The following is a 26,444-nucleotide window of genomic DNA, read 5'->3' as shown; positions in this document are numbered from 1 at the left end:
AGACGCCATCTTTGATCGAAAAACGCACGTTGATCGAAACAATGCAAGGCCAACGTAAATAATCAGATTGCTGAAAACTTACACATAGACAAGCATAGAGGTATATCTCTTACTGAATTTTCTGTAACATGGCATGCTTACCCTAGACAATGCACTGTTATTTAGAAATTTGGCGCTCGATTTCGGTTTGTTTTGGTTTCTGATTTTCTGCGTGGGAGAAACGCCGGTCGAATCGTAATAGCTTGGCAATGGTACTCTAGACCTATGATTATAATTTTCTTGGAATTAATTTCACATGGAATATCTGGCAGGGTTGTGTATTTCAAATGTAAAATGTCCTTACCTTATTTTTCTATAGATAGACCTTGGCATGCAGTTGAAATTCTATTTTGAATAGGCCTAGATTATTTGTAAAATGAGAGGAAAAGTCCATTCAATTTGCACTGTGGTCGTGTATGGAGGAGGGTTCAGTTCTATTCTATTAGGTTTTTTTATTTTTTTATTTCAAAACTGTTTTCAAAAGAGTTTTATTGTTTATAGATTTAAGCAAGACCAAACAAGATGGCCTTCCCCTACACAGTAATAGGCCCAGGGGGTCAGCCCTTTATTATAACTGGACAGATGCCAGTGATGCAGCAGACTATGGTCCCACAGATCCCTGTAGTTAGTCAAGCCCAGCAGACATCCCAACAACCACCTCCTCAAAATATCCAGCAGAAACAACCAGAATATCTAAATGAAGAGAAACTGCAGGAGAAAGGTAATGATTAGTCCATAACTGAGCTTGTGATAGAATTTTTGAGCAGTTTTGGCTGATGTAAGGGCAGAACAGTTCATTAATGTTGTCACAAAATATTGTGTGTGCCTACTTTCTGTTTAACAACCATCTGATAAAGAAGTTAGATAACCAGCCTCGCCTCATCAAAGCAGGCTTTAACACCTGTACCTTCAAAATGATAAAATCTGAATTTTGACACAACTTGACGATTTACACAAAACAGTTTGAACATTGAACTTTAAAGTCATAAGTTGTAACTCTTATTCACGTTTCTGTTTTATAGCACGTAAGTGGCAACAGTTACAGTCCAAGAGATATGCTGAGAAAAGAAAATTTGGTTTTATTGATGCCCAGAAAGAAGACATGCCGCCAGAACATGTCCGTAAAATTGTACGAGACCACGGTGATATGACCAACAGAAAATTCCGACATGATAAAAGAGTCTATCTAGGGTAAGTAGTCAAAAGGTTTCAAATGATATCTAGTTGTCACCCAGTCAACCCAACTGTAAATGCGGTACAGATAATCCAGGAAAGATCAAAGCCACGAGGTTTGGTTGAAAACCGGCTATTACAAAGACTCCTTGTGAAGTTGTTGCTTGTTTTTGCTTTCTTTCCTAAAACTGCTTTTTGACTAAACATGCTCCAGTCTGTTTTAATTATGCTATTTTGTTATCTGAATAAGGGTGAAAATTTATTTATATTGAAATGACATACTGGTACTGTTTAATTTCAGAGCGTTGAAATACATGCCTCATGCTGTAATGAAACTAATGGAGAATATGCCGATGCCATGGGAACAGATTCGAGATTGTAAAGTTTTATATCATATTACTGGTGCTATAACATTTGTTAATGAAATACCATGGGTTATAGAACCTGTTTATATTGCACAGTGGGGGTAAGTTGATACTTTCTCAGATTAGTGAGAGTCGACATAGCACTAGGACTTCCTTGCTCACCTAACCTAGGGCTCCAGGGTTCAGTCGGGCTTAGGTTGGGATGCCACATCGGAGGGTCACAGAGTTACAAGGCTTGTTTGCTCACCTAACCTAGAGCTGCATTGTTCAGGGTGTTGAATTCTTTAGTCCAAGCCAAATTGAAGAATTTTTCCAATTCACACCAAAACACATTGCGGAAAATGACATCAGCCACAAAGCCATCTTTGTCAAGCTATTACAAACTGCAAACACTGCTAGAGTACAATCCAATGAAATGGCTGCATCATCATATTTCTGTTAACAAGAATAGTGGCTCTTGCTGTAAGGTATGAGAAGCTGTTCATTTGGTTTAATTTATGCATGATTATTTTCTAGAACCATGTGGATTATAATGAGAAGAGAAAAGAGAGATAGAAGACATTTTAAGCGAATGAGATTTCCTCCGTTTGATGATGAGGAACCTCCGTTAGATTATGCTGATAATGTATTAGATGTTGAACCATTAGAAGCTATACAGTTAGAACTAGATACTGATGAAGATAAAGATATATTAGACTGGTTTTACGATCACAAACCACTTTCTGATTCCAAGTATGTCACGCTCTACTTTATTCTTAACATTAGCTCTTTGATTCCCAGCTACATTGTCAATAGACACAAGTCTCTGTGTACTGTTGGCTATTCTCCACTTTTCTAAAGGTAGACAGTTCTATATGTAGAAAAGCATTGAGTCAGGAATATGCGACATTAGAGCCAACTAATAAAAATAATGGAATAGAGAAATTCAGTCATCTTTCAATTTGTCTCTCAATGATTTATGCCTTGCATGACAACTTGCGATGGTTTGTCAGTTCAAAAGACAAAAGAAATCTTTCTACATATGGTTCAATACTTCTCTACAGGTCATTTTACTCGCCTCAGTTTAAAAAAAAAATGAAATGCAAGTGGAAATTTCAATATATAATTCTAATTGTAGATATGTGAACGGTTCGACGTATCGAAGATGGAATTTAAGTTTACCAATATTATCAGTGCTGTATAGATTAGCCAATCAGCTTCTTACTGATTTAGTGGACGAGAATTTCTTCTATTTATTTGATCTGAAGTCTTTCTTCACAGCCAAGGCATTAAACTTAGCTATACCTGGTGGACCCAAGTTCGAACCTTTAGTTAAAGACAGAGACTGGCAGTAAGTAGTTGTTTTTGGTTCATTTTGAAAACTTCAAGGGTGTCGCAGTGGCTTAGTGAGTTAAACTGACGGTCCGGGGTTGAATTCTGGCAAAGGTTGAGCTAATATCTTAAATGATAATCTGATTTTTCAACCAAGTTTTCCCTGATGCAGGTCTAAGGTGTCCTGTCATTCAGATGGGACAAACCAAACCAAAAATAAACCATGTGCTTGTATTTATTAGTTTTTTATATACGATTTTAATATTCTATATTTATAGAGATGAAGATTGGAATGAGTTTAATGATATCAATAAAATTATAATTCGTCAGCCAGTTCGTACAGAATATAGAATAGCTTTCCCTTATCTTTATAATAATATGCCTTATAAAGTACATCTTTCATGGTAAGTATTGTTTTAATTCACAGAGTTTTGAGCTGCTGTCTGAAGGATTGTAACTTTCTATTTTTGCATCTAATGTCAAGTTGACATTTTATCCATGTGAACTCTCTATTGCTTAACCCAATTTTAGTTTGGCAGTAGTTCTTGTAGTTTTGAAAAAATAAGCTTTCTACCTTAAAATTTAATTTTTAAACATTCTAATTTTAGGTACCACACACCAAATGTTGTGTTTATTAAAACAGAAGATCCTGATTTACCAGCGTTCTATTTTGATCCTTTGATTAACCCTATTTCACATCGTAATGTTGTCAAGGTGAGTACCAGGGTTCTTGATATGGTGCCATATCATTGCCATTCATGACACATAAGTCAACAAAGTCACATCGCAAATAGAGAAATCTTAGAATTGAAATCTGATAAATAATAACAGCGCAGATGGTAGGAGTTGTCGTTTGCTAGTTGATAAGTTTGAATCCAATCTTGGCCAGTGTATGTTGTGGGCCTGTTATAAACAATGAAAACAGCAGTGTGTAAGAATTAACAGTTAAGCTTTAATGATGATTGGCCAGCTATTCTGTCTGGGACTTAGTAAAATGACATTGTAGAGAATCAGCCTTGATACTTATTTTCTTAAATTTCTTGACTGGTAAATTAGGAATTTGAGAAAGGGTCTAGAACTTTATGAATGTGACATATTCCTACATGATCCAACAAAAGATGCTGAAATATTGTCTGTAATTTTGTAGGGAATGGATCCACTACCAGAAGACGATGAAGAGTTTGAACTTCCAGAATATGTGGTACCGTTTCTACAAGAAACCCCATTGTACACTGACAACACAGCTAATGGTATAGGGTTGATCTGGGCACCACGTCCGTTTAATCTACGGTCTGGTAGATGTAGAAGAGCTATAGATGTTCCTTTAGTTAAAAACTGGTAGGTTTCTTTCAAATTTTAATGATTATTGTATTTAGACAACATTTTTAACAGACAAGGTTTGAGTTTCTGGAAACATAAACTGACTTTTTGTCCAATAAGCTGCATTAAAGTAAAATGGAAAACTTGAAAAGATTGAATGGTTGATAAAACCAAAAATGAGTCATAACTGTTGATCAAATATTATAATGAAATCTGGTAAATTAAACAAAAATAGACAATGAATCTACATGGAAAATTTAAAGACTTATCAAAGCATTGGTTTGTTGTCAGGGATCTCCCTATGAGCCTCACTTGTGCTACGTTGTCATGGTGTTGGTAAAGAAGAAAGGAAGAAATTGAAGAATGATGGTCTTGTTCACCATTAAAGTCGACTAGACATATTGCTCTACATTGCTATATTGAGTGTAATATTAAGTATACCCCTTAAACAAAGCAATATCTTTTCTCCATAGGTATCGTGAACATTGTCCAGCTGGTATGCCAGTGAAAGTTCGAGTTTCCTATCAGAAATTGTTGAAATATTTTGTTATAAACGCCTTAAAACATAAACCTCCTAAAGCCCAGAAGAAAAGGTTAGTATTTCTTAACGGTGTTCATCGCGGCCAAATTCAAAACATACAGTTCTTCTTATTTGTAGAATAAATAGTATTAAAAACTATACAGGCTTATATTGATTTTTGCTTAAAACTACCTAAAGATAAAATTCTCATGTTAATGTTAAGAATTGGACCCCGATGAGTAGAAGTATCCCTCATTGCACACTACATGACATTGCCTGTCCTCATTCATCAGATAATGATTCTGTTTTTATTTCAGATATTTATTCCGATCGTTCAAGGCTACCAAGTTTTTCCAGACAACTCAGTTAGATTGGGTTGAGGTTGGGTTACAAGTTTGTCGTCAAGGATATAATATGTTGAATCTGTTGATTCATCGTAAGAATCTGAATTATCTTCATCTAGATTATAACTTTAACTTAAAACCTGTTAAAACATTGACCACTAAGGTAAGATCATTGATTTTTACTTTTCTCAAATTTCTGTGTCTGTTAGCCAATTATCGTTGTTTCCATAATTTATTTAAATAACGCAACACAATTGTATGGTTTATTTCTCCTGAGTTTTATTATATACAACGTTTCAACAATTTATGTTGTCAGTATCAGGTGAAATGAGAGATAGAAAATAATGATGCTGACAATATAAATTGTAGAAACGTTGTGTACAGAATAACTCCAGATTGAGATAAAATTGTGTTCCGTTATTTAATGTGATCTCTACCCCTAAACATCGATTATGGATTATAGTTTGTTTACTAAGGAACAGAGTAGCTGAGTGTAAAACCTTCTTTCATTGTAGGAAAGAAAGAAGTCAAGATTTGGTAACGCCTTCCATCTGTGTAGAGAGATATTAAGACTGACCAAGTTGGTAATAGATGGACATGTACAGTACAGACTGGGCAATGTGGATGCTTATCAGGTACGTTACCCCAGGGTTTTTATGACAGACCATTTCATACACACTCATTTCTCTATATTGTGTTCAATCATATCCTAAGAAAGTTGGGCTGGCTTATTCTACAGATCAATTTATACATTGACCTTTCTCTATGTTGCTTGCACCCATATCTGTTCTTAGTTTTAATTAATAACCAAGAAGTGGGATTTGCAATCTCAGCTAAGGAACACATAGCGTCTTTCAGTTTTCAATACTGTTAAAATTTTATGATTGAGTGGTTTTGTCACTAGATAAGCCTGTTATAATGAAATTTGAATTTGTTATTCTAGCTAGCTGATGGGTTACAGTATGTATTTGCTCACGTTGGTCAGTTGACTGGAATGTATCGTTATAAATATAAACTAATGAGACAGATTAGAATGTGTAAAGATATCAAGCATCTTATCTACTATAGATTTAACACAGTAAGTATTACTGTTACAACAACAAGTTTATATACGGTCGGTCGGTCGTATTCATATTTCAGATGTGCATTTTATTGATATTGTAGTATAAACAGCCTCATAAATACTGCTTGGGTCTTAGGCATTGACAGGAAAGTGTCTTACCAATTAAAAAGAAAACCATAAAATCTACAGTTTGAATTGGAAGTGGTAAATGGCACTGCCGTGGCATAATTTCCTTTATTGCACACTGCATGGCCTTTGCTGCATTCATTACCAAAAAAATGGTTTATAAAATGGGAACATAAAACCCAGTTTTATTATCAGAATCAATTGTAACAAAAGTAAGAAGAATGTAAATCTCCAGTTTCAAATCACATGCCCAAACATATGGTAGGGTAGGTAATAGGGTTGGCATGGTTTTTCCCTAGCAGTTTTAACCAGCCAGATGTGTAAGGGCATAATTAATTGTATTCAAGTAATTTTAATATTTATATTTTGTAGGGTCCAGTAGGTAAAGGCCCAGGATGTGGAATCTGGGCCCCAGGCTGGCGTGTCTGGTTGTTCTTTATGAGAGGAATAACTCCACTGTTAGAAAGATGGCTGGGTAATCTTCTCTCTCGACAGTTCGAAGGTCGTCACTCGAAAGGCGTGGCTAAAACTGTCACCAAACAAAGAGTAGAGAGTCATTATGATTTGGAACTCAGAGCTGCTGTAAGTTTTAACATTTAATTTTAATCACACCAAATTAGCTCACTATTTCACAAAATATAAACATAAATTCGATATTAGAAATATAGATAGATTAAAGCTAAAGAATTTCGAAGGAAAAACCTGGAGATAATTCACCATAAACATTGGGTTTGATTCTACCTAGAATTGATATCAATCTGTACAGAAAAATGAATTTTCAATTGTCCAGTAAAAAAGTATAGATCATCCAGGCCCTGAAATGTGCATTTCATCGTCAAGTTTTTTGGATATCACTCTTCTTTCAAAAAAGTTTCAACATGGTGCAGAAAAGTAGGACGTAAAACTCCATTTATTTCAAAAAAAGTTCAAGCTCGCTTTTCATTTGAAACTCTGAATATAAAATCATGTAAAACTATTAATATTGTGTGTTTATTTGTAGGTAATGCATGATATATTAGATATGATGCCTGAAGGAATTAAACAGAATAAAGCTAGAACTATTCTACAACATCTGAGTGAGTCATGGAGATGCTGGAAGGCTAATATTCCCTGGAAGGTATGTGGTCGAGTCAAACATTTTTTAGGACGACTGGTCCTTGGTCAAACTTCTCGGCATTGATCTTTCCCAAAATTATCCGTACTTATTTACAGCTGTGTCGACTGGAGTAATGAGGAAAGATTTATTAATTTATTTTATTTTTGATAACTATACAAATACTTGTCTTAAACCAATCATATATCAATATTATTTAATCAAATGGAAGAGATTAGTAGATAGTAAAAATTCATCTTATTTTATTTTAACCTAGGTACCAGGATTACCAACACCAATAGAGAACATGATTTTACGATACGTCAAGGCTAAAGCTGATTGGTGGACTAATACTGCTCATTATAATAGAGAGCGTATTCGACGTGGAGCCACGGTAAGGACAAAATTTATTCAAAGAGTGAAATTTTAACATTAGCGCCATAGAGCAGCCATTTCAATTGCAGGATTATAAGTGTTATATAATTAGATTATTTGTGTTTTTAGTCAAATTTTACTTGATAATTTTACCTGTATGTGTTTCGAAACGTAGTATGTAATAAACCTAGAAGTAGTATATCTATATATCTTAATATTTAAATGTAACCTTCCTGCTTCTATAGATCTTACATGGCGTTATCACCAAACGTAGTATGTAATAAACCTAGAAGTAGTATATCTATATATCTTAATATTTAAATGTAACCTTCCTGCTTCTATATATCTTACATGGTGTTATCACCAAACGTAGTATGTAATAAACCTAGAAGTAGTATATCTATATATCTTAATATTTAAATGTAACCTTCCTTCTTCTATATATCTTACATGGTGTTAACACCAAATGTAGTATGTAATAAAGCTAGAAGTAGTATATCTATATATCTTAGTATTTAAATGTAACCTTCCTGCTTCTATATATCTTACATGGCGTTAACACCAAATGTAGTATGTAATAAATCTAGAAGTAGTATATCTATATAACTTAGTATTTTAATGTAACCTTCCTGCTTCTATAGATCTTACATGGTGTTAACACCAAATGTAGTATGTAATAAAGCTAGAAGTAGTATATCTATATATCTTAGTATTTTAATGTAACCTTCCCTCTTCTATATATCTTACATGGCGTTATCACCAAACGTAGTATGTAATAAACCTAGAAGTAGTATATCTATATATCTTAGTGTTTAATTAGATTATTATTAGTATTATGTTATTATATAACAAGCGGACGCAAGTTTATCTCTTTTAGCATTAAATGTTAGTGTTCCAATGATTTGATTGGTCAATCACTAAAATTGATAAGTTAATACAATACAGGAAGTTAGACAGACCAGATAAGGTTATATATACAGACGGAAAGATAAAGTGTTTTGTTGATAATTTCAGGTTGATAAGACAGTATGTAAGAAGAATTTAGGAAGATTAACACGTCTATATCTTAAATCAGAACAGGAACGTCAACATAATTATTTAAAGGTAATATCTTATAGTCATTCATCTAAAATAGACTTAAAGACAGAATGATACAAACATCTTTTAAAGTTCAATTTCTTTTCATGAATCTTACCAGCTGGTCCTTTCCCAAAACCACTTTGGTCTGACAAAAACATTACTACACTTAACGTAAAGAAATTGTTCAAAAGTATCATGTCGACCAGCTGTTCCTTGGCCAAACACTTGATTTTACGAGGAAAGTAACTTAGTTCCACAAGGATCCTGTCTATTGGGTGTTCTTTGGCCAACATCGGTAGGATTTAACAAGGATATTAACCTAGGTTCACAAGGATCCTGTCTACCAGCTTGTCCTTTCAAACCTCTTGACAATGACCTTTCATGGATTATCTGTACCCATTTAAGAATTAAATTTGATATCAATAGCTGGTGCGTAAATGCAATTGATCAAGTGACAAACTACACTTTATTGAAAAATAAGAGAATGAGAAGAGAATGATAGTAGAAAGGTTTATAAGATATATAATTGTTATTTTAGGATGGACCATACATCACAGCAGAAGAAGCTGTAGCTATTTATACCACTATGGTTCATTGGTTAGAAAGTCGACGTTTCTCACCTATTCCATTCCCTCCTCTCTCTTACAAACATGACACCAAATTACTTATACTGGCTCTAGAGAGGTTGAAAGAGGCCTACAGGTAGGGTAGTTGTTTCTTCTTTTAAAGCTGAAATGAACAGAGTAGCTTAGTGAGTTAGATACTTGCTTGATAGCCTGAATGTTAAGTGTTCATATGTTTGAGATCATTGGATATATATTAACCTGGTTTCCCTCTTTCAGTGATACAGGCTAGAAGGGCTGGCATTGAAAAAGTGTCTTGTGATGCAAATAGATCAATATAATGAGACCATATGTGTTACAAGCTGTGCGCATTAAAGATCCCTCGACTTGTCTTATGTCACTGTCCAGAGGAAAAATTTCTTCGACGGAAATTGCAAGGCGTTTACATTTTTAATCACCAACTATTGGAAGAGAAAGTAGGATGTAAAACTCTATTTCATATCAATATTTGCTATTTATTATTACAGTGTAAAGAGTCGATTGAATCAATCACAGAGAGAAGAATTAGGTCTGATAGAACAAGCCTACGATAATCCTCACGAAGCTTTGTCCAGAATTAAACGTCATCTTCTAACACAAAGAGCTTTTAAAGAGGTAAGTTTGACTTGAAGTATATAGTTTCATGTGGTCAGAATTATTCTCTCATCAAGAATTACTCCCCTTGTAGTCAGATAGTAAAGGGTAGGGCTGGGGATCTTGCAAAAAGATAGAAGATGGGCAAGGTTCATATTGCAGTTTAATAGACATCTCGGAGAGATATAGGCAGTCATAGTGTAAGGTCCTTGCATCTTGTGATATCTATTAAAAGTTGTAGGGTAGGCGTCAAGCAATAAAGATATCTAACTATGAATAGTTACGAAATATAACTATATATATAAATATTGCAGGCTGGAATAGAGTTTATGGATCTGTACAGTCATCTAATACCAGTATATGATGTAGAACCACTAGAGAAGATCACAGATGCCTATCTTGATCAATATCTATGGTATGAAGCTGATAAACGCCGTCTGTTTCCGTCGTGGATTAAACCCTCGGATTCTGAACCACCTCCGTTACTCACCTACAAATGGTGTCAAGGTAGGAAAATATATTGGATGGGCCGTAACCAATTTGGGCAGAGTGTTGGAATTTTCACATGATATCATTTGCTTGGTTAATGCAATCAAGTAGTAGTCAAGGGTTCTTTTCTTGGTCATTTAAGTGTCTGACCGTGACTTCTGGCGCTGTGGGTTTGAATTCTTATCAATTCTAATGCTAAGAGTGCTCAGTGACCAGTAGTAGTCCATAAATATCTAATTTTCTCATTGCACACTGCATGACATTGCACATTTTCATCAATTAACCCAAACAAGACAGAAATATTTGATGAAAACTTCATTTCATTCCATTTTTGTAGCCATATCTTAATTTAAATTTCAGGTATCAACAATTTACAAGATGTTTGGGATACGTCTGAAGGTGAATGTAATGTAATGTTAGAATCAAGATATGAGAAAATGTATGAGAAGATAGATTTAACATTATTAAATAGATTATTACGATTAATAGTAGACCATAATATTGCTGATTACATGACAGCTAAAAACAACGTCGTTATTAATTATAAGGTAAGATTTGAACTCTTTTGATTGGTTGTTTATTTGCAGTCGCTGATTTGATTGGCAATAATACTTTAGGCTGTACTGATTGGTCATATTAACTTTTGAAACTTCTGATTGAAATAGAAATATCTAGCCTTTCTGATTGGCTGTACCAACTTTGTAGTCTTCTGATTGGCTGTATAAATGCTTAGCTTTTCTGATTGGTCATACAACTTTCTTATATTATAGGATATGAACCATACCAACTCGTACGGTATTATTCGGGGATTACAGTTCGCCTCTTTTATAGTCCAGTTCTATGGTTTGGTGTTAGATTTATTAGTATTAGGTCTACATCGTGGTAGTGAGATGGCAGGACCGCCACAGATGCCAAACGAATTCCTGACATTCCAAGATGTTGCCACGGAAACTAGTCATCCAATCAGATTATATTCACGATATATTGATAAGATTCACATCTTCTTCAGGTTAGTTGATTTAGTTTAACTGAGGGGTGATGATTGCACTAACTTTCCCTCATTGTACATGGTATGACATTGCCCACATTTGATAATCCAAATATATGGTGCCGAAAAGTACAACCTAAACTCAGTTTCATTGCAAGACCCATACACATCAGACTAAAAATTGGATTGGTGCAAATTGATGCCATCAAAAAGCATGAAAAAGGTTGAAAATCCGTTATGTTACTGTCTGAAGCAGGAATTCATCCTTCAAATTCTTGTTTTATTTTTCATTAAAAATAAATCAATTAAAATAGTCATTCCAAAACATCAACATATTTTGCACACTAATGGTTATGCCTTGTTTTAAAACTTCAGATTTTCTGCTGAGGAGGCTCGTGATTTGATTCAGAGATATTTAACAGAACATCCCGATCCAAACAACGAGAACATCGTGGGATATAACAATAAAAAATGTTGGCCGAGAGATTCCAGAATGAGGCTGATGAAACATGATGTTAATCTGTAAGTTATATCCTGCATTACATCAATCTAATCATCTATTTGATGCTTTTTCCAAATCATTGAAAACAGTTATGAATTATTTTAATTATTGCTATTCAATAATACATAATGGTTTTGTCTATTGTAGAAGTCACTCTACTGTACCTTTCCCTTACAGTGTGCCTTATGAACACTTAATAAAGATTATTAACAAGGCATTTTAGAATTTTATTTTACTGTGAATAAGTCACCCTTTTGTCTAGTGTTTTATGAATAGCTTAAAATTCAGTTCGCAGAAAGCCTTTTATTTTTATATTAAAAGAAATAACTGATGATTTGATGTTTCAGTGGTCGAGCTGTATTCTGGGATATAAAGAATCGTTTACCAAGATCAGTAACAACCGTCCAATGGGAGAGTAGCTTTGTCTCTGTCTACAGTAAAGATAATCCCAATCTACTGTTCAATATGTGTGGTTTTGAATGTCGTATTTTACCCAAGTTACGAACAACTCACGAAGAATTTACTCATAAAGATGGCGTCTGGAATCTACAAAATGAGGTGAGTTGATATTATCCTTAATAGTATTAAATCTGGCAACACTACAGTCAGTTTTCTGCATGTATTCTGGCAATGGAGGGGATTCTAGAGTTACAGGCCATGAAGGATAATTGAACACTAATAAACGTTATGAGTTCTTTTTTTCCACCTGTAGTGAAATATAAATGAAATAATGTTGGTTACTATTCTAGGTAACAAAAGAAAGAACAGCTCAATGTTTCCTCAGGGTAGATGATGATTCCATGGGCAAATTCCACAACAGAGTTCGACAGATTCTTATGGCATCTGGCTCAACTACATTTACTAAGGTAAGACTGAATTTATATATAAGTCTTGTGTAAGCACCGTGGTATAAAAGAAGCATTTTGTCAGCTTGTAGAAGTATCTATCCATAAATTGTCTTATTCATTTTGTCAGTGTTCTCTTTGACGCCCCTCAACTTTTTATTGAACTCTTCCACGCATGTGCATTCGCTATCAATATGACAGAGTATTGTTCAAGAGATCATTGGCTAAATCTGTGTGAATTTTACCGCCATTTTCAGTGTTACATTTAGATGGGACAGTTATTAGGCTCTGTGTGACATAGACTCTGCACATTAAAGATCCCTTGACACTTTAAAATTCAAACAAAGTATGCTAGTATAGCTGTGCTGGTAAAATTTGTCTCATTGTACACTGCACAGTGATGCATGCCCAATCAAGTCATAAAATGCTATTTCATATGAGCCTAGACAATAAACAGAGGCTTAACCTTGCTTACCATTACAACTGACAAAATTTCCTCCATTGCACACTGCATGACACACACCTATTATTTCAGATTGTAAATAAATGGAATACAGCTTTAATAGGATTGATGACGTATTTCCGTGAAGCCGTAGTTAACACACAAGAGTTACTGGACTTGTTAGTCAAATGTGAAAATAAGATACAGACTCGAATTAAGATTGGTTTAAACTCGAAGATGCCTAGTCGATTCCCACCGGTCGTGTTTTATACACCCAAAGAATTAGGAGGGTTGGGTATGTTGTCTATGGGGCACGTTCTGATCCCTCAGTCTGATTTACGATGGTCCAAACAGACAGACGTCGGTATCACTCATTTCCGATCTGGTATGAGTCATGATGAAGATCAGCTGATTCCTAATTTATATCGATATATCATGCCGTGGGAGAGTGAGTTTATTGATTCTCAGAGAGTCTGGGCCGAGTATGCCTTGAAGAGACAGGAGGCCAACGCTCAAAACAGGTAGGTTTGAATTCGAGTATATTTCAGCTCTGTTATCTCTTATAAATGGATATTCTAATCAGTCCATGATTAGCTACCATATATCTATGTGTATAATGTGCAGTTTTTTTTCCCTAAAAAGGGCATGCCTTTTACACAGTGACAAACAAATTTTGAATTTTCAAGAGAGGTTCGGTAGTCAATATTGATGAGCCACCATTTTGTAATTGCTGATTGTCAAAGATTCTGATATAAAAGATCGTGATTCCATAGGATTGGTGTTTAAGTGGAACATATACCACAATATTCTGACAGAGGGTTATCTTGTCACAACTGCTTAGCTTATGATATTCACCATATTTGTATTGCCAAGTTCGCCAATGTTCTGCTTTTAATGTCATAAACAAAGATTTTCTCTGATATAGAAGGCATGCAGTCATCACAAATGGCATAGACTCGAGAAATGTTCATTGACATTATGAAGAGCACTAATGGTGCTCTGATCTTTCGTTACATAATTACCGCTACTTAACATTTCAGACGTTTAACTCTAGAAGATTTAGAAGATAGTTGGGATAGAGGTATACCACGTATTAATACACTGTTTCAGAAAGATCGTCATACTCTAGCCTACGATAAAGGTTGGAGAGTTCGTACAGATTTTAAACAATATCAGGTAGGAGGCATGGCTTCTCTTAATATTAAAGTTAGTTCCTAGCCCCTCTTAGTTTCTTACATGGAAATCTTGTGGTGCAAGGATGCTTGCTGGCTTACTAAGGTTGATACTGATAGATTGAGATAGATCCTTTTTCATTTTTCAATTTTATACATATTCAGATTTTGTTCCCCTCCTGTCCAGACATCTATCCATCTGTTCACTTAGCACATAGACGTAGTTTCTAACAGATTGTGAGGCTTATATATATGATGAAAATCTCTGGGTTCAATTTACGATGAATATTTTTATATGCCAAGATATTGCCTATTGAGCAAAGATAAATAACTTGTATTTGATACTGGAAGTCTGTGATAAGATAGCGATAACTTTTAACAGAACAGTAGTTTATAGTCCTGATTCAATGCCCGCTACAACAAAATATATTTATTTGTAATGAAAACTTTCACCGGGAGAATAGAGGCTATTAGTTGTATCAATATATTTAACACTGGTGATTATATTAACAGGTTTTAAAACAGAATCCATTCTGGTGGACACATCAACGTCACGATGGTAAACTGTGGAATTTAAATAACTATCGTACAGATATGATACAAGCTCTAGGTGGTGTCGAGGGTATTCTAGAACATACATTATTCAAGGGAACTTACTTTCCTACATGGGAAGGTCTCTTTTGGTAGGTGGTAATCATTGAGTTTAATTTGGTTTACACTGCTGACCTTGTTTGGCCAATAATGACACAGATGATGAATGAAAGATGTATGTCAACCTATGGGACAATTTTTTAATAGGTCGAAAGGCACATGGGCTGATTATAGAGTCGCTTTGTTATGTCGCTGGTAAAAATATCTGTAAAATGGTCTCAGAATAACGATAACATAATTTTCCAAGTCATGGAAATAAAAAATCTCTGAATGCTTTTTATTATTCGTCAAATATTTTCCTTGGCCTTAGGTAAATTATCCCACGGAAAACTGCCTTAGAATTGATGATTTAGTTCTAGTGGTTGTTAGTTTTATATAGATGTATCAAGAGTAGCCTTTCTGGACAAAATATTCACTATTGCACACTGCACGACGTTACCTATTGCCTATGATTTGTTGTATATAAATTGTATTATACATGCTATTTGAATATTTCAGGGAGAAAGCCAGTGGTTTTGAAGAATCAATGAAATATAAAAAACTAACTAACGCTCAGAGATCTGGTTTGAATCAGATTCCTAATAGACGATTTACTTTATGGTGGTCTCCTACTATTAATAGAGCTAATGTAAGTTCTACTGAAACCTAAATCAAATTTAAGGCCCTGTTTCACTCATGCACACTGCATAATATTCTTATTTCATTTCTGATTTTGTCTCCTCTTCTAACAGTAAAAGAAAGCACTTACTACCCAAACTGCGAAACGAAATCTAAAACAACATACTGGCAATTCATTGCTATTAGATAATGTACTTAACATGAGGCAGTATTTCAGATAACACATTAGTAGCGGGTAATAAACGAGGCAGTATTTCAGATTACTGATAGAGATATGGTTTTATTCTAGGTGTATGTTGGTTTCCAAGTCCAGTTGGATCTGACAGGAATTTTTATGCATGGTAAAATTCCTACCCTGAAGATCTCCCTGATTCAGATATTCCGTGCCCATTTATGGCAGAAAATACATGAAAGTGTTGTCATGGATTTATGTCAGGTAAGTGTAGGAAAACTCTTAAAAAAAAAATTTGAATAAAAATAAATATTTTCTTTTATAGAAATCAATATATTAAATAAACATTATTTATGTGAACTCACTGAAGAGGATTCTAGATTGACAAACCTTAACACAGAATAGAATTATAAACTTTGTGGACTCTCTGTATGGGTTGCTAATTTAACCAATCAGATGACTGGAAAATTAAAATCATCCTTAGTTAAGCTTTTGTGAATAAGCCTCGGGTTTAATTTAGAAAATTATGTAATGAGTTTTGAAATAGAGGTAATTTTGCATAAAAATAATACTTTTCTGTCTCTATTTTCTAGCCATTATAAAATGGTGAACAGTTATTGTTTTTTTGTATAGAGTGATTGGAATTTATTTTTTGATATTTATTTAGGTATTTGATCAAGAATTAGATGCATTAGAAATAGAAACAGTCCAGAAAGAAACTATCCATCCCCGTAAATCTTATAAAATGAACAGTTCCTGTGCTGATATATTATTATTTGCTGCTTATAAATGGAACGTATCAAAATCTTCACTGTTAGCTGATTCCAAGTAAGTAATATACACGTAGAAACATCGTATAACTTTAATCAGTTATTGTTGTGAAAGTGAATATTGTCTATTAGGCATAGAACTGAAGTTTCCCTTCTTTCACACTACACATATTTGTCTTTATTAGTTCTATAATTAAAAGTAGTCAAATGTAGAATTCTATTGTATTATATTTTGTCTTTTAGTAGTCATGAAGACACAGTTTTAAGTGAACCACTGTCCATCTATTTAAGACTGTGTGGCATTAGTTTATTAGTATTTATGTAGGATGTGAGAAACCTATATTTTGTCTTATAGAGATGTGATGGATGGAGCTACTACCCAGAAATATTGGATAGATGTTCAGTTACGATGGGGTGATTACGATTCTCACGATATAGAACGTTACGCTCGTGCCAAGTTTCTAGATTATACAACTGATAATATGAGTATATACCCCTCACCTACTGGTCTATTAATAGCTCTCGATCTCGCCTACAGTTTACACAGGTTGGTGCTGTTTATTTCTTTATTTTAACCTCTTTAACCTTTACAATATATTGCTTGGACTTCAGAGTGTATGATGCTTTTTATTATTTACCTCTAGCTTACAGTGAAGTGGCCATATAAAGTAATTTGATATAACCATTGGTGTCATACATTTAGAGTCATAATCCTTGGACTTCAGAGAGTATGATGTTTAATTTCATTCATATTCACATAAAAAAAAAAGACAGTGCACACCACAATGTTTAAGGATGTTTGTGTCACCCCAATAGAAAAAGTGATAGTTGTTCTGGTTTGACATTGAACCAATGGCTTGCTTTTAATAGGATATGCATGTAAAAGATCCTTGTTAACAATTTGATTTGTAAACTTATTGTATATTTTATTACAGTGCCTATGGTAATTGGTTCCCGGGTTCGAAACCTCTGATACAGTCGGGAATGGCCAAGATAATGAAAGCCAACCCTGCGTTATATGTATTAAGAGAACGTATTAGAAAGGGGCTGCAACTCTATTCCTCGGAACCGACTGAACCTTACCTGAGTTCCCAGAATTACGGAGAGCTGTTTTCCAATCAGATTATTTGGTTTGTGGATGATACCAATGTCTACCGTGTTACCATACACAAGGTAAGGTCAAGGCTGTTTGAATAAAATTATTAAACCAATACTTAGTCCCTAGCTTGACAAATCTATCCCTCTATATTTTTTTAGCACATGAAAACACACATGGATATTGGCACCTAAAAGCCAGACATAAAATGTCACTGTTAATGGGAGTTGTTTGAATCATTATTAGGAGTGCTAGTTTTTGAGAATTTTCACCATGACGAAAGCCAAATTTCCCTGTGCATCACGATATGCAGTTCAGTGTAAATCTTTACTTACAAATTGTAAGAAATATCTTTCTGTTGGTCATTCATCTCCAATTCACTACTTCTTTACTTTCACTTATAATTTCAGACATTTGAAGGTAACTTGACAACCAAGCCTATCAACGGAGCCATCTTTATATTCAATCCTAGAACTGGACAATTGTTCTTAAAGATTATTCATACATCAGTTTGGGCTGGACAAAAACGTCTTGGACAGGTAAGATCTCCACATAATTTATAAAATTACTTTCATTTGCTACAAGGAGATGCAGTGGCTCTGTGAGTTGAACAAGAGATCTAGGCTTTGATATTTTATAAGCAAAATAGTACCTGTAGATTTTTCAGTCTGGTTTCTCCTTGTCAGTGATGCAGGTTGAAGGGGCTGACACAGAAAATCCTTAGTCTGGATTAGACAGTAAGCCATGTACTACATGTTGTTCATAGGGAAGGATCCTTTGATACTGGATCTAAAAAGAGTAATATGTCATTATTTCTGGCAAAATTTCCCTCATTGCACACATGGCTATACAGTTGGAAATGAAAGTAGATTAAAAATAAACATTAATATTTGGTTATTTTAGTTGGCTAAATGGAAGACAGCTGAGGAAGTGGCTGCGTTAATCCGTTCTCTGCCAGTAGAAGAACAACCCAAACAGATTATTGTCACCAGGAAAGGAATGTTGGACCCCCTCGAGGTACGGACATTTTCCTCAATAGAATACTCATTCAGAAGAAAAATAGGATGTAAAAATCCATTCATTTCATTTCTTTAATGGAATGATAGTTGTCTTTATATTTGATAAACTTTAAGGGAGGATTTCTTGTACTTGTTTGTGTATATTGCGGCCACTTATTCCTTCTATTTGCATCATTCCAATTTTCTGGTTGAATTAGTAGCAGCTTTTGAGTTAATGGCTTATTATATCAATCAATTTGAGTGGAATTGCAAGACTCACAGACGTCTGATTGAAAATGGAATGGTGCAAATGTATGCTATCATTGTCTCCGATACACATGATAATTTAAGAAAACCTCTTTGATCTGTACACATTAAGTATTTTTCATATCACAATACCCTTTAACGCATCCTTGAGTTTATAATAGATGAAAGGATTTATTATAAAGGGGAGAGAACTGCTTGGAAAAAACACCCGTAGTTTTTCATAAAGCTCTGGACACCTGAACCAAGCTACATTATTTACTCTGTTATAAAATTTAAATGATATTTAGATAGCGCAAGTAGTATGTCTTACAATTTAAATATCATTTCATTTCAAATTTTCATTATTGTGCTACAAAATTATTATGTTATTTTTTGTAGGTTCATTTACTGGATTTCCCAAACATTGTAATTAAGGGCAGTGAGTTACAGTTACCATTCCAGGCTTGTTTAAAGGTAAGTTACATTAATATTGTATAACATTGGAAAAGTTTTATCTCATACCATTGGACCTTGCATTATTAATCGAACTTCAAGTTTACAACATACAGCGTCAGTAGAAAAACACCTGAATTGAATGTCAAGGACGTAACATGTTTAAATGGTAGTAGAATGGGTCAGTCTAGAGCAAGTTTGGTTGTCATTTGCTAAGTCAACCCTCAATGTACGCAAAATTCTGCCACCACCAGTGCTTCTGAAATCAACTGTCAGCTATCACCAACATACTGTTTACTGTTATTATTTTATAGGTGGAGAAGTTTGGTGATTTGATATTGAAGGCTACCGAACCTCAGATGGTGTTATTTAATCTCTATGATGATTGGTTGAAAACTATCTCCTCATATACTGTAAGTTAACGCCTATTATATCTTGTGGGCTGCAGTGAGTTGCTTGCTCGCTTGTTAACCTGCATGTCCAGTGTTCAATCCCTACCTTTGGACTTTGGTTCTGTGATGCAGGTCATTGAGGCTGTCATGGGGAATGCCTCTAATGAGTGGATTGCAACAACAATCAAGGCCTGTGTTCTGCAGGCTGTACACATAAAAGAACCCTCAACAGTTAGAATTCGAAAAAAAAAAGTAGGCCAATGCCACTAAACGTAAACTTCCTTATTTTTCAGGCATTTTCTCGTTTAATCCTGATTCTCCGAGCTCTACATGTAAACAATGACAGAACTAAGATTATATTGAAACCAGATAAAACAACGATTACAGAAGCCCATCATATCTGGCCAACTCTCTCAGACGAGGAATGGATGAAATTAGAAGTTCAACTGAAAGATCTAATTCTGGCTGATTATGGCAAGAAAAACAAGTATGTATTCTGATATTTATTAACCATAAGATCATTATCCTGGAAAATTTCCCTCATTGCATATTTTAGGACTTAGCATGTCTCCTAACCCTTCAATGAGCTGAAGAATGGGGCAAACACATAACTACTATAACATCAAGTAATGATTGCTCTTAATATGTAATTTCACACTTTTGTCAATGTTACTATATTTTCTGGTAGCTAACTAGAAATCTGGGCCTCATTTCTCAAAAAATCTTCCGATAGAAATTTGTCATAAATGTAGAATTTTACATTGAGGAATACTATCCTTACACCAAAAATTGTTCGTTATTTTTTTTTTTTAGAAACAGGGCCCTAATTGGCCAGTATTACAAATGCCAGAGTCAGTTTGGCCATAAAATTTTGCATTACTAATAAATGAAATTTGATTTTAAATTTCAGTGTTAACATAGCCTCTCTTACCCAGTCTGAAATCCGAGATATTATTTTGGGTATGGAAATTTCTGCCCCGTCTGCTCAAAGACAACAAATTGCTGAGATTGAAAAACAGACAAAAGAACAGTCACAGTTGACAGCCACGACGACACGAACTGTTAATAAACATGGTGACGAAATCATCACCTCGACAACCAGTAACTATGAGACATCAACATTCTCATCTAAAACAGAGTGGCGAGTTCGAGCAATCTCGGCAACCAACCTTCATCTTCGTACCAACCATATTTACGTTTCATCAGACGACATTAAAGAAACAGGCTATACTTATATTCTACCTAAAAACATTCTCAAAAAATTCATCATTATTTCTGATCTCCGGGCACAGGTAATTTATTTTTTTATTCTTGCAAGGGGCTTGAGATTTCCCCAGGGCTGTTAACTTTCGTATCATGTCAGAATTTAAAATATCTAGATACAAATGATAGATACACAGAATTATATGTATAAAAAAAAAAGACTTATTATCAACTAATCTCTTTTTGATAAAAATAGTTTCGAATGTGACAATAAAGTCCAGTTTTTTGAGTTACAGACTGCACATGTGAAAGATTCCTCAACTGGAAAATATGAAAAAAAAAAGACAAAATTGATAAATTTCCCTCGTTGCATTCTTGTCAGTATTTTAGCCAAAACTGCAGAAGTAAAGTTGGATGTCAAATTTCATTTTTATTAACCAAACTCTAGTAGTAAAGTAGGAAATTAAATTCCAGTTCATTTTAACTTGAAGAATATTGAAGATCTCTATAATGTCTATTACAGATTGCAGGTTATCTCTATGGTTACAGTCCCCCAGATAATCCTCAAGTAAAAGAAATTCGTTGTATAGTTTTACCTCCACAGTGGGGAACTCATCAAACAGTACATCTACCTAATATATTACCAGATCACGCCTATCTTAAGGTTTGTACTATTCTTCTACTTTTCCTGCAAATTTTCTTGACAGTCTTTATTCAAAGCTTTTTGACAGTATTAAAGCTCTTGACACAATGAAAAGTCGCTTGACAAAATTAAAAATCGCTTGACAAAATTGAAAATCTTTAACCAAACTTACTTAAAATGAGACATCTCCTCACACAACAGAAGTTACTCTGCCATTTCCCAGGCAGTTAAATTTTTTCTTGACACAATGGATTCACTAAGTCCTAAATCACTTTTCTCTGATTTAAAAGTCCCTTGACACAGTTACTTGTAACTTAAGTAAAGTTTATGGAAATATTATGTTGTATTCTAGGAAATGGAACCTCTAGGATGGCTACACACCCAACCAAATGAATTACCCCAGCTTTCCCCTCAAGATATTTCAACTCATGCTAAGGTGATGGCTGATAATACAGCTTGGGATGGAGAGAAAACAGTTATCATTACTTGCAGGTAGGCATAAAGCTCTGGCTTAATGAACAAGAAACACACTAGCTAACCTATTGTTTATGACAATGATGCAGGCTCTGTGTGGTATAGTCTGTGCATTTTGAAAAACTAGACTTATTGCAGCTGTGTTGCGTTTGTAAGCAGGTCATAGCACAAAAGGAGATTAAAAAAGGTAATCTGTTTAAAAAAGGTAATCTGTTTATAAAAGGTAATCTGTTTAAAAAATAAAACCTTCAATTCAATTTTTCAAATTTTGTATGTGTATCAGGAACACTCAAAGATTCAATCTGCACCATTCCAATTTTCAGTCTGACATCTGTGATTCTTGCAATTCTACTTAAACTAAGCGGTTGATGATGTCACTAATTATTATTATCATTATTATTATTATTATCATTATTATCATTATTATTATTATTATCATTATTATTATCACCATTATTATCATTATTATCATTATTATCATTATTATTATTATTATCATTATTATTATTATTATTATTATTATTATCATTATTATTATTATTATTATTATTATCATTATTATTATTATTATTATCATTATTATTATTATCATTATTATTATTATCACCATTATTATTATTATCATTATTATTATTATTATTTATTATTATTATTATCATTATTATTATTATTATCATTATTATTATTATCATTATTATTATCATTATTATTATTATTTATTATTATCATTATTATTATTATTATTATCACCATTATTATCATTATTATTATTATCATTATTATTATTATCATTATTATTATTATTATCATTATTATTATTATCATTATTATCATTATTATTATTATCATTATTATTATCATCATTATCATTATTATTATTATCATTATTATTATCATTATTATCATTATTATTATTATTATCATTATTATCATTATTATTATTATTATTATTTCAGTTTTACCCCAGGTTCATGTTCTCTAACAGCTTATAAACTGACACCAACTGGTTTCGAATGGGGTCGACAGAATAAAGATACAGGAAACAACCCTAAAGGTTACCTCCCCTCTCATTACGAACGTGTACAGATGTTGTTATCAGATCGTTTCCTTGGTTTCTTCATGGTTCCATCTACCTGTTCCTGGAACTATAACTTTATGGGTGAGTGAATTGATTATTGGTTTGTCATTCGCCATGTTCAAAGCTGGTCTAAGTATGAATTTTATCATTGGTTGACAATATATATTTCTCTACATTTAGGAGCTAATTTTGTTTAAATCCGTACAGTAGTTTTCTTATAGCTTCCAAAAAGCATAACGAACTTAAAAAGTTTTCTTAAACATTTTAAATAGTTTTGGTTGGATTTGTTTAGTTAAAACTTTCAGATAAGTTAAGGGACACATTTCTGTAGATTTTGGTGTATCAACATTTCAAAAAGATCATAAAGCCCTTTATTATAAACTATTATTTGTATATTTCAGGTGTCCGTCACGACCCGAATATGAGATACGAACTACAACTAGCAAATCCTAAAGAATTTTACCATGAAGTTCATCGTCCCTCACATTTCCTGAACTTCAGCACCATGGAAGATTCAGAAACAATCGGTGCTGATCGTGAAGACATGTATTCCTAAATTTATTTCTAGTTCTTACAGTGCTTTTCTTCACACATTTCCTGTGCTATAATGTTTATTTGGTATTAAAATAGTCAATTCAACATCTTTTAATGAGTTCCACGTATTTAGAAGTTGCCCTGAAGATTTTATTACATAATAGCTAGTGCTATTCATTCATTCATTCATTCATTTGTTTGTTTGTTCATTCATTCCTGTTTTTGAATTCTTCATGAGCTAAAGTATGACAAAGGTTTAGATGTGTGACTATTTGATATTATAATATCTCAAAATTTTTGTTCAAAAAAGTGCTGATTATTTCATTAGTTTGTAATTTGTAAATATTAGAATTCTCTGAAAGTTATATTTTATATAAATGGTATTTTGTAAAGGAGAATGTGTACCAGCTATATAGAAACAACAATGATTGGTTTATATATTCTGTCTCATTCTAGAAAAGTTAAATTCATCCTATAAAAATAATTTTAATGATTGATTAATCATATAACTTAAACACTGGAATTATCTTTAGCTAAGGTTTTACAAATACTAGAAAAATACTTGTTAAATCTCTGAATTTTTGTACCTGATCAGGATTTCTCAGTAGCACATTCACCTCCATTAAAAAAAATTCTGAAAATAATTTGAAGATGTTTGTAAATATATGTATATATATAAAATCATGTTTTCTATTTAGTTTATTGTTTAAGATTTTTTGTACATTTTGAGGATTTTTAAAACATAAACACCACAATCTTCTTAACTTGGTGAAGATTATAATATAATCATACCCTTTTCACTCAATAATCATTTCAAAAAATAACATATGGTTAAGAAAAACTGAGCCAAGATATTTACGCTTTCAAGTTTGGTTCAAAACACAAACAATCTAGATTATATTTTGGTGAAATAAGTAGAACACAATATCAGTCTTACTAGAGTTTCAATAACTATTTAATACACCATTGAACAAAATATAATTCTGACTTGTATAGTTTCTATTAAATGGTTTATGTATTATTCCTTAGAATAATATGGCTTTATCAGACATCAGGTATAGGTTAGCCATTAAATGGTCATTCAGTATCTGTCAAATGCAAAATTTAATGACAGCTCTCTAATGAAATATAAAGATATTTATAAAATCTTTGCTAATATTTTTTGCCAATTTTTATGTTTTAAAACATCTTAAAATATACACTAACATCTTTCACAACTAATTTTCAATTTTACCCATTAAAATGTTTTGACAGAAGAAAAACAACAAGCAATGCCTGGAATGCAAATTGTAAATAAATTTTGAGAACTAAAATCTGACCTAGGAGGCTTGGTCTTTTCTATATTTTGATTTCTTGTAGGATAACCTTGAAGTCTTGGAAGAGTCTAGTAAAACTCAGGGCCATCTTTCATAAACATTTTCAATTTTGTTGCAAAATTCAACATTTGCGGCAATATCTATTTGAAGAATGGGTCTAAGATTCACACAATAATCTTAGATTCAAATTGAAAATATAATAAGCCGAGTTTAAGAAATACAGTAATCTGATTGGTTGGTAAAATTAAGTTTAGTGATTGACCAATCAGATAGAGAGAATGTTAAAATCATTTTAAAATTGAGAAACTGGCCAGATGAATTGGACTTTTTCATGACTTCAAGTATAATTCTAATTTCATGATATTTTGGGGCGAAAATTACATCAGAATTATATTGGAAGGTTATATTTAAGGAGAAAAATGATAACTTCATTTAAAACTGTTCATCGTATGTATACATTAAGATATTGAGAAATAAATAAATGGGGTGTGGCCTGGACTGGGGCCTGTTCCAAAAATAACAAATGTAGAAATTTCTGGCTTCTGTGGGCTGTTCATTTCTTAAATTGTCAGATTCAGATGAGATTGATTTGTCTCTGATCCTAACATATTGTTTGTTTCAATGTTATAGCCTATAATTTCTTACCCTGGATGGCATGGGTTCTGTGGGGGTCAATATAAACCCCAGGCTTCACCCCGGGGCTACAACCCTAGTTGATTTATGTAAAATTGTTAAAATAAAATGTAAATAATATCATTGTTTATATCATCAATAAAAGAACTTATTTCATATCTCTTAATTTATTCTATTATGCTGTGGCTAAATTTCTCTCATTGCAAACTCCACAGCTTTTGTCTTGTTTCTTCATTAGCTTCTTTATTACCTTATTTAGGAGAAGAGGGAAGGACTAAAGCCCTATTTCATTTTTGTGTCAGAGATGGGGACATTGTTTTGGCTTTTGTAGCTGTTCTCATCTCCACAATTATAATCAAGAGCATTCTGAAAACAGAAAACATCGCCTGTAGGTACATGCCCACCTCCCCCCAGAAAAAATGCTCCTCTTTCAATTTTTTTTTAACTTTTTACATAGTTAAAAGCCCCACCCCTCACCCGATGTTCCCTAGAAACGCCACTGCAGAGTTGCTCAACTACATAGGTAGGTGGGGGGAAGGGCCTCACACGGGAAATTTTCTAAACAATATGCTCGCTATAATTTTTTTCTGAGGTCCCGTGGACTTACTCAACGAATTCCCACGGTAGTTGAGCCACTGCATTGCCATTAAAACTATGCTGTTGACCTTGATATATCCGGTATGTGTCGGCAGCCACAGATAAATTCTACTGATCTACAATTAAT

At 33.5% G+C, this 26,444-nt stretch overlaps 1 protein-coding gene across 1 annotated transcript; it reads left to right on the top strand.

Annotated features, from left to right (window-relative positions):
• Positions 1–642: 642 nt before the first annotated feature.
• On the top strand, positions 643–24,541 carry LOTGIDRAFT_217351 (hypothetical protein; the record flags this gene model as incomplete). The annotated part of the gene is made up of 42 exons (XM_009059409.1): positions 643–760; positions 1,062–1,230; positions 1,514–1,678; positions 2,094–2,309; positions 2,695–2,907; positions 3,167–3,292; positions 3,497–3,626; positions 4,036–4,226; positions 4,682–4,801; positions 5,046–5,235; positions 5,588–5,707; positions 6,016–6,150; positions 6,634–6,843; positions 7,262–7,378; positions 7,632–7,748; positions 8,744–8,833; positions 9,348–9,511; positions 9,900–10,026; positions 10,320–10,512; positions 10,855–11,042; positions 11,265–11,503; positions 11,858–12,004; positions 12,332–12,542; positions 12,734–12,850; positions 13,365–13,792; positions 14,312–14,447; positions 14,957–15,126; positions 15,593–15,722; positions 16,002–16,148; positions 16,552–16,712; positions 17,010–17,201; positions 17,590–17,827; positions 18,161–18,289; positions 18,654–18,767; positions 19,394–19,468; positions 19,762–19,860; positions 20,133–20,326; positions 20,750–21,131; positions 21,566–21,706; positions 22,038–22,177; positions 23,116–23,318; positions 23,639–24,541. 42 exons carry the CDS (start codon positions 643–645, stop codon positions 23,791–23,793), a joined length of 7,047 nt encoding a protein of 2,348 aa, XP_009057657.1. The 3' UTR covers positions 23,794–24,541.
• Between the last annotated feature and the right edge of the window lie 1,903 nt (positions 24,542–26,444).

This window comes from Lottia gigantea (genome assembly GCF_000327385.1).
Source record: "Lottia gigantea unplaced genomic scaffold LOTGIsca_39, whole genome shotgun sequence".
Lineage (NCBI taxonomy): Eukaryota > Metazoa > Mollusca > Gastropoda > Lottiidae > Lottia > Lottia gigantea.
Note: the sequence above shows the minus strand (reverse complement) of the source record. Positions and strands in the feature narration are given on the sequence as shown.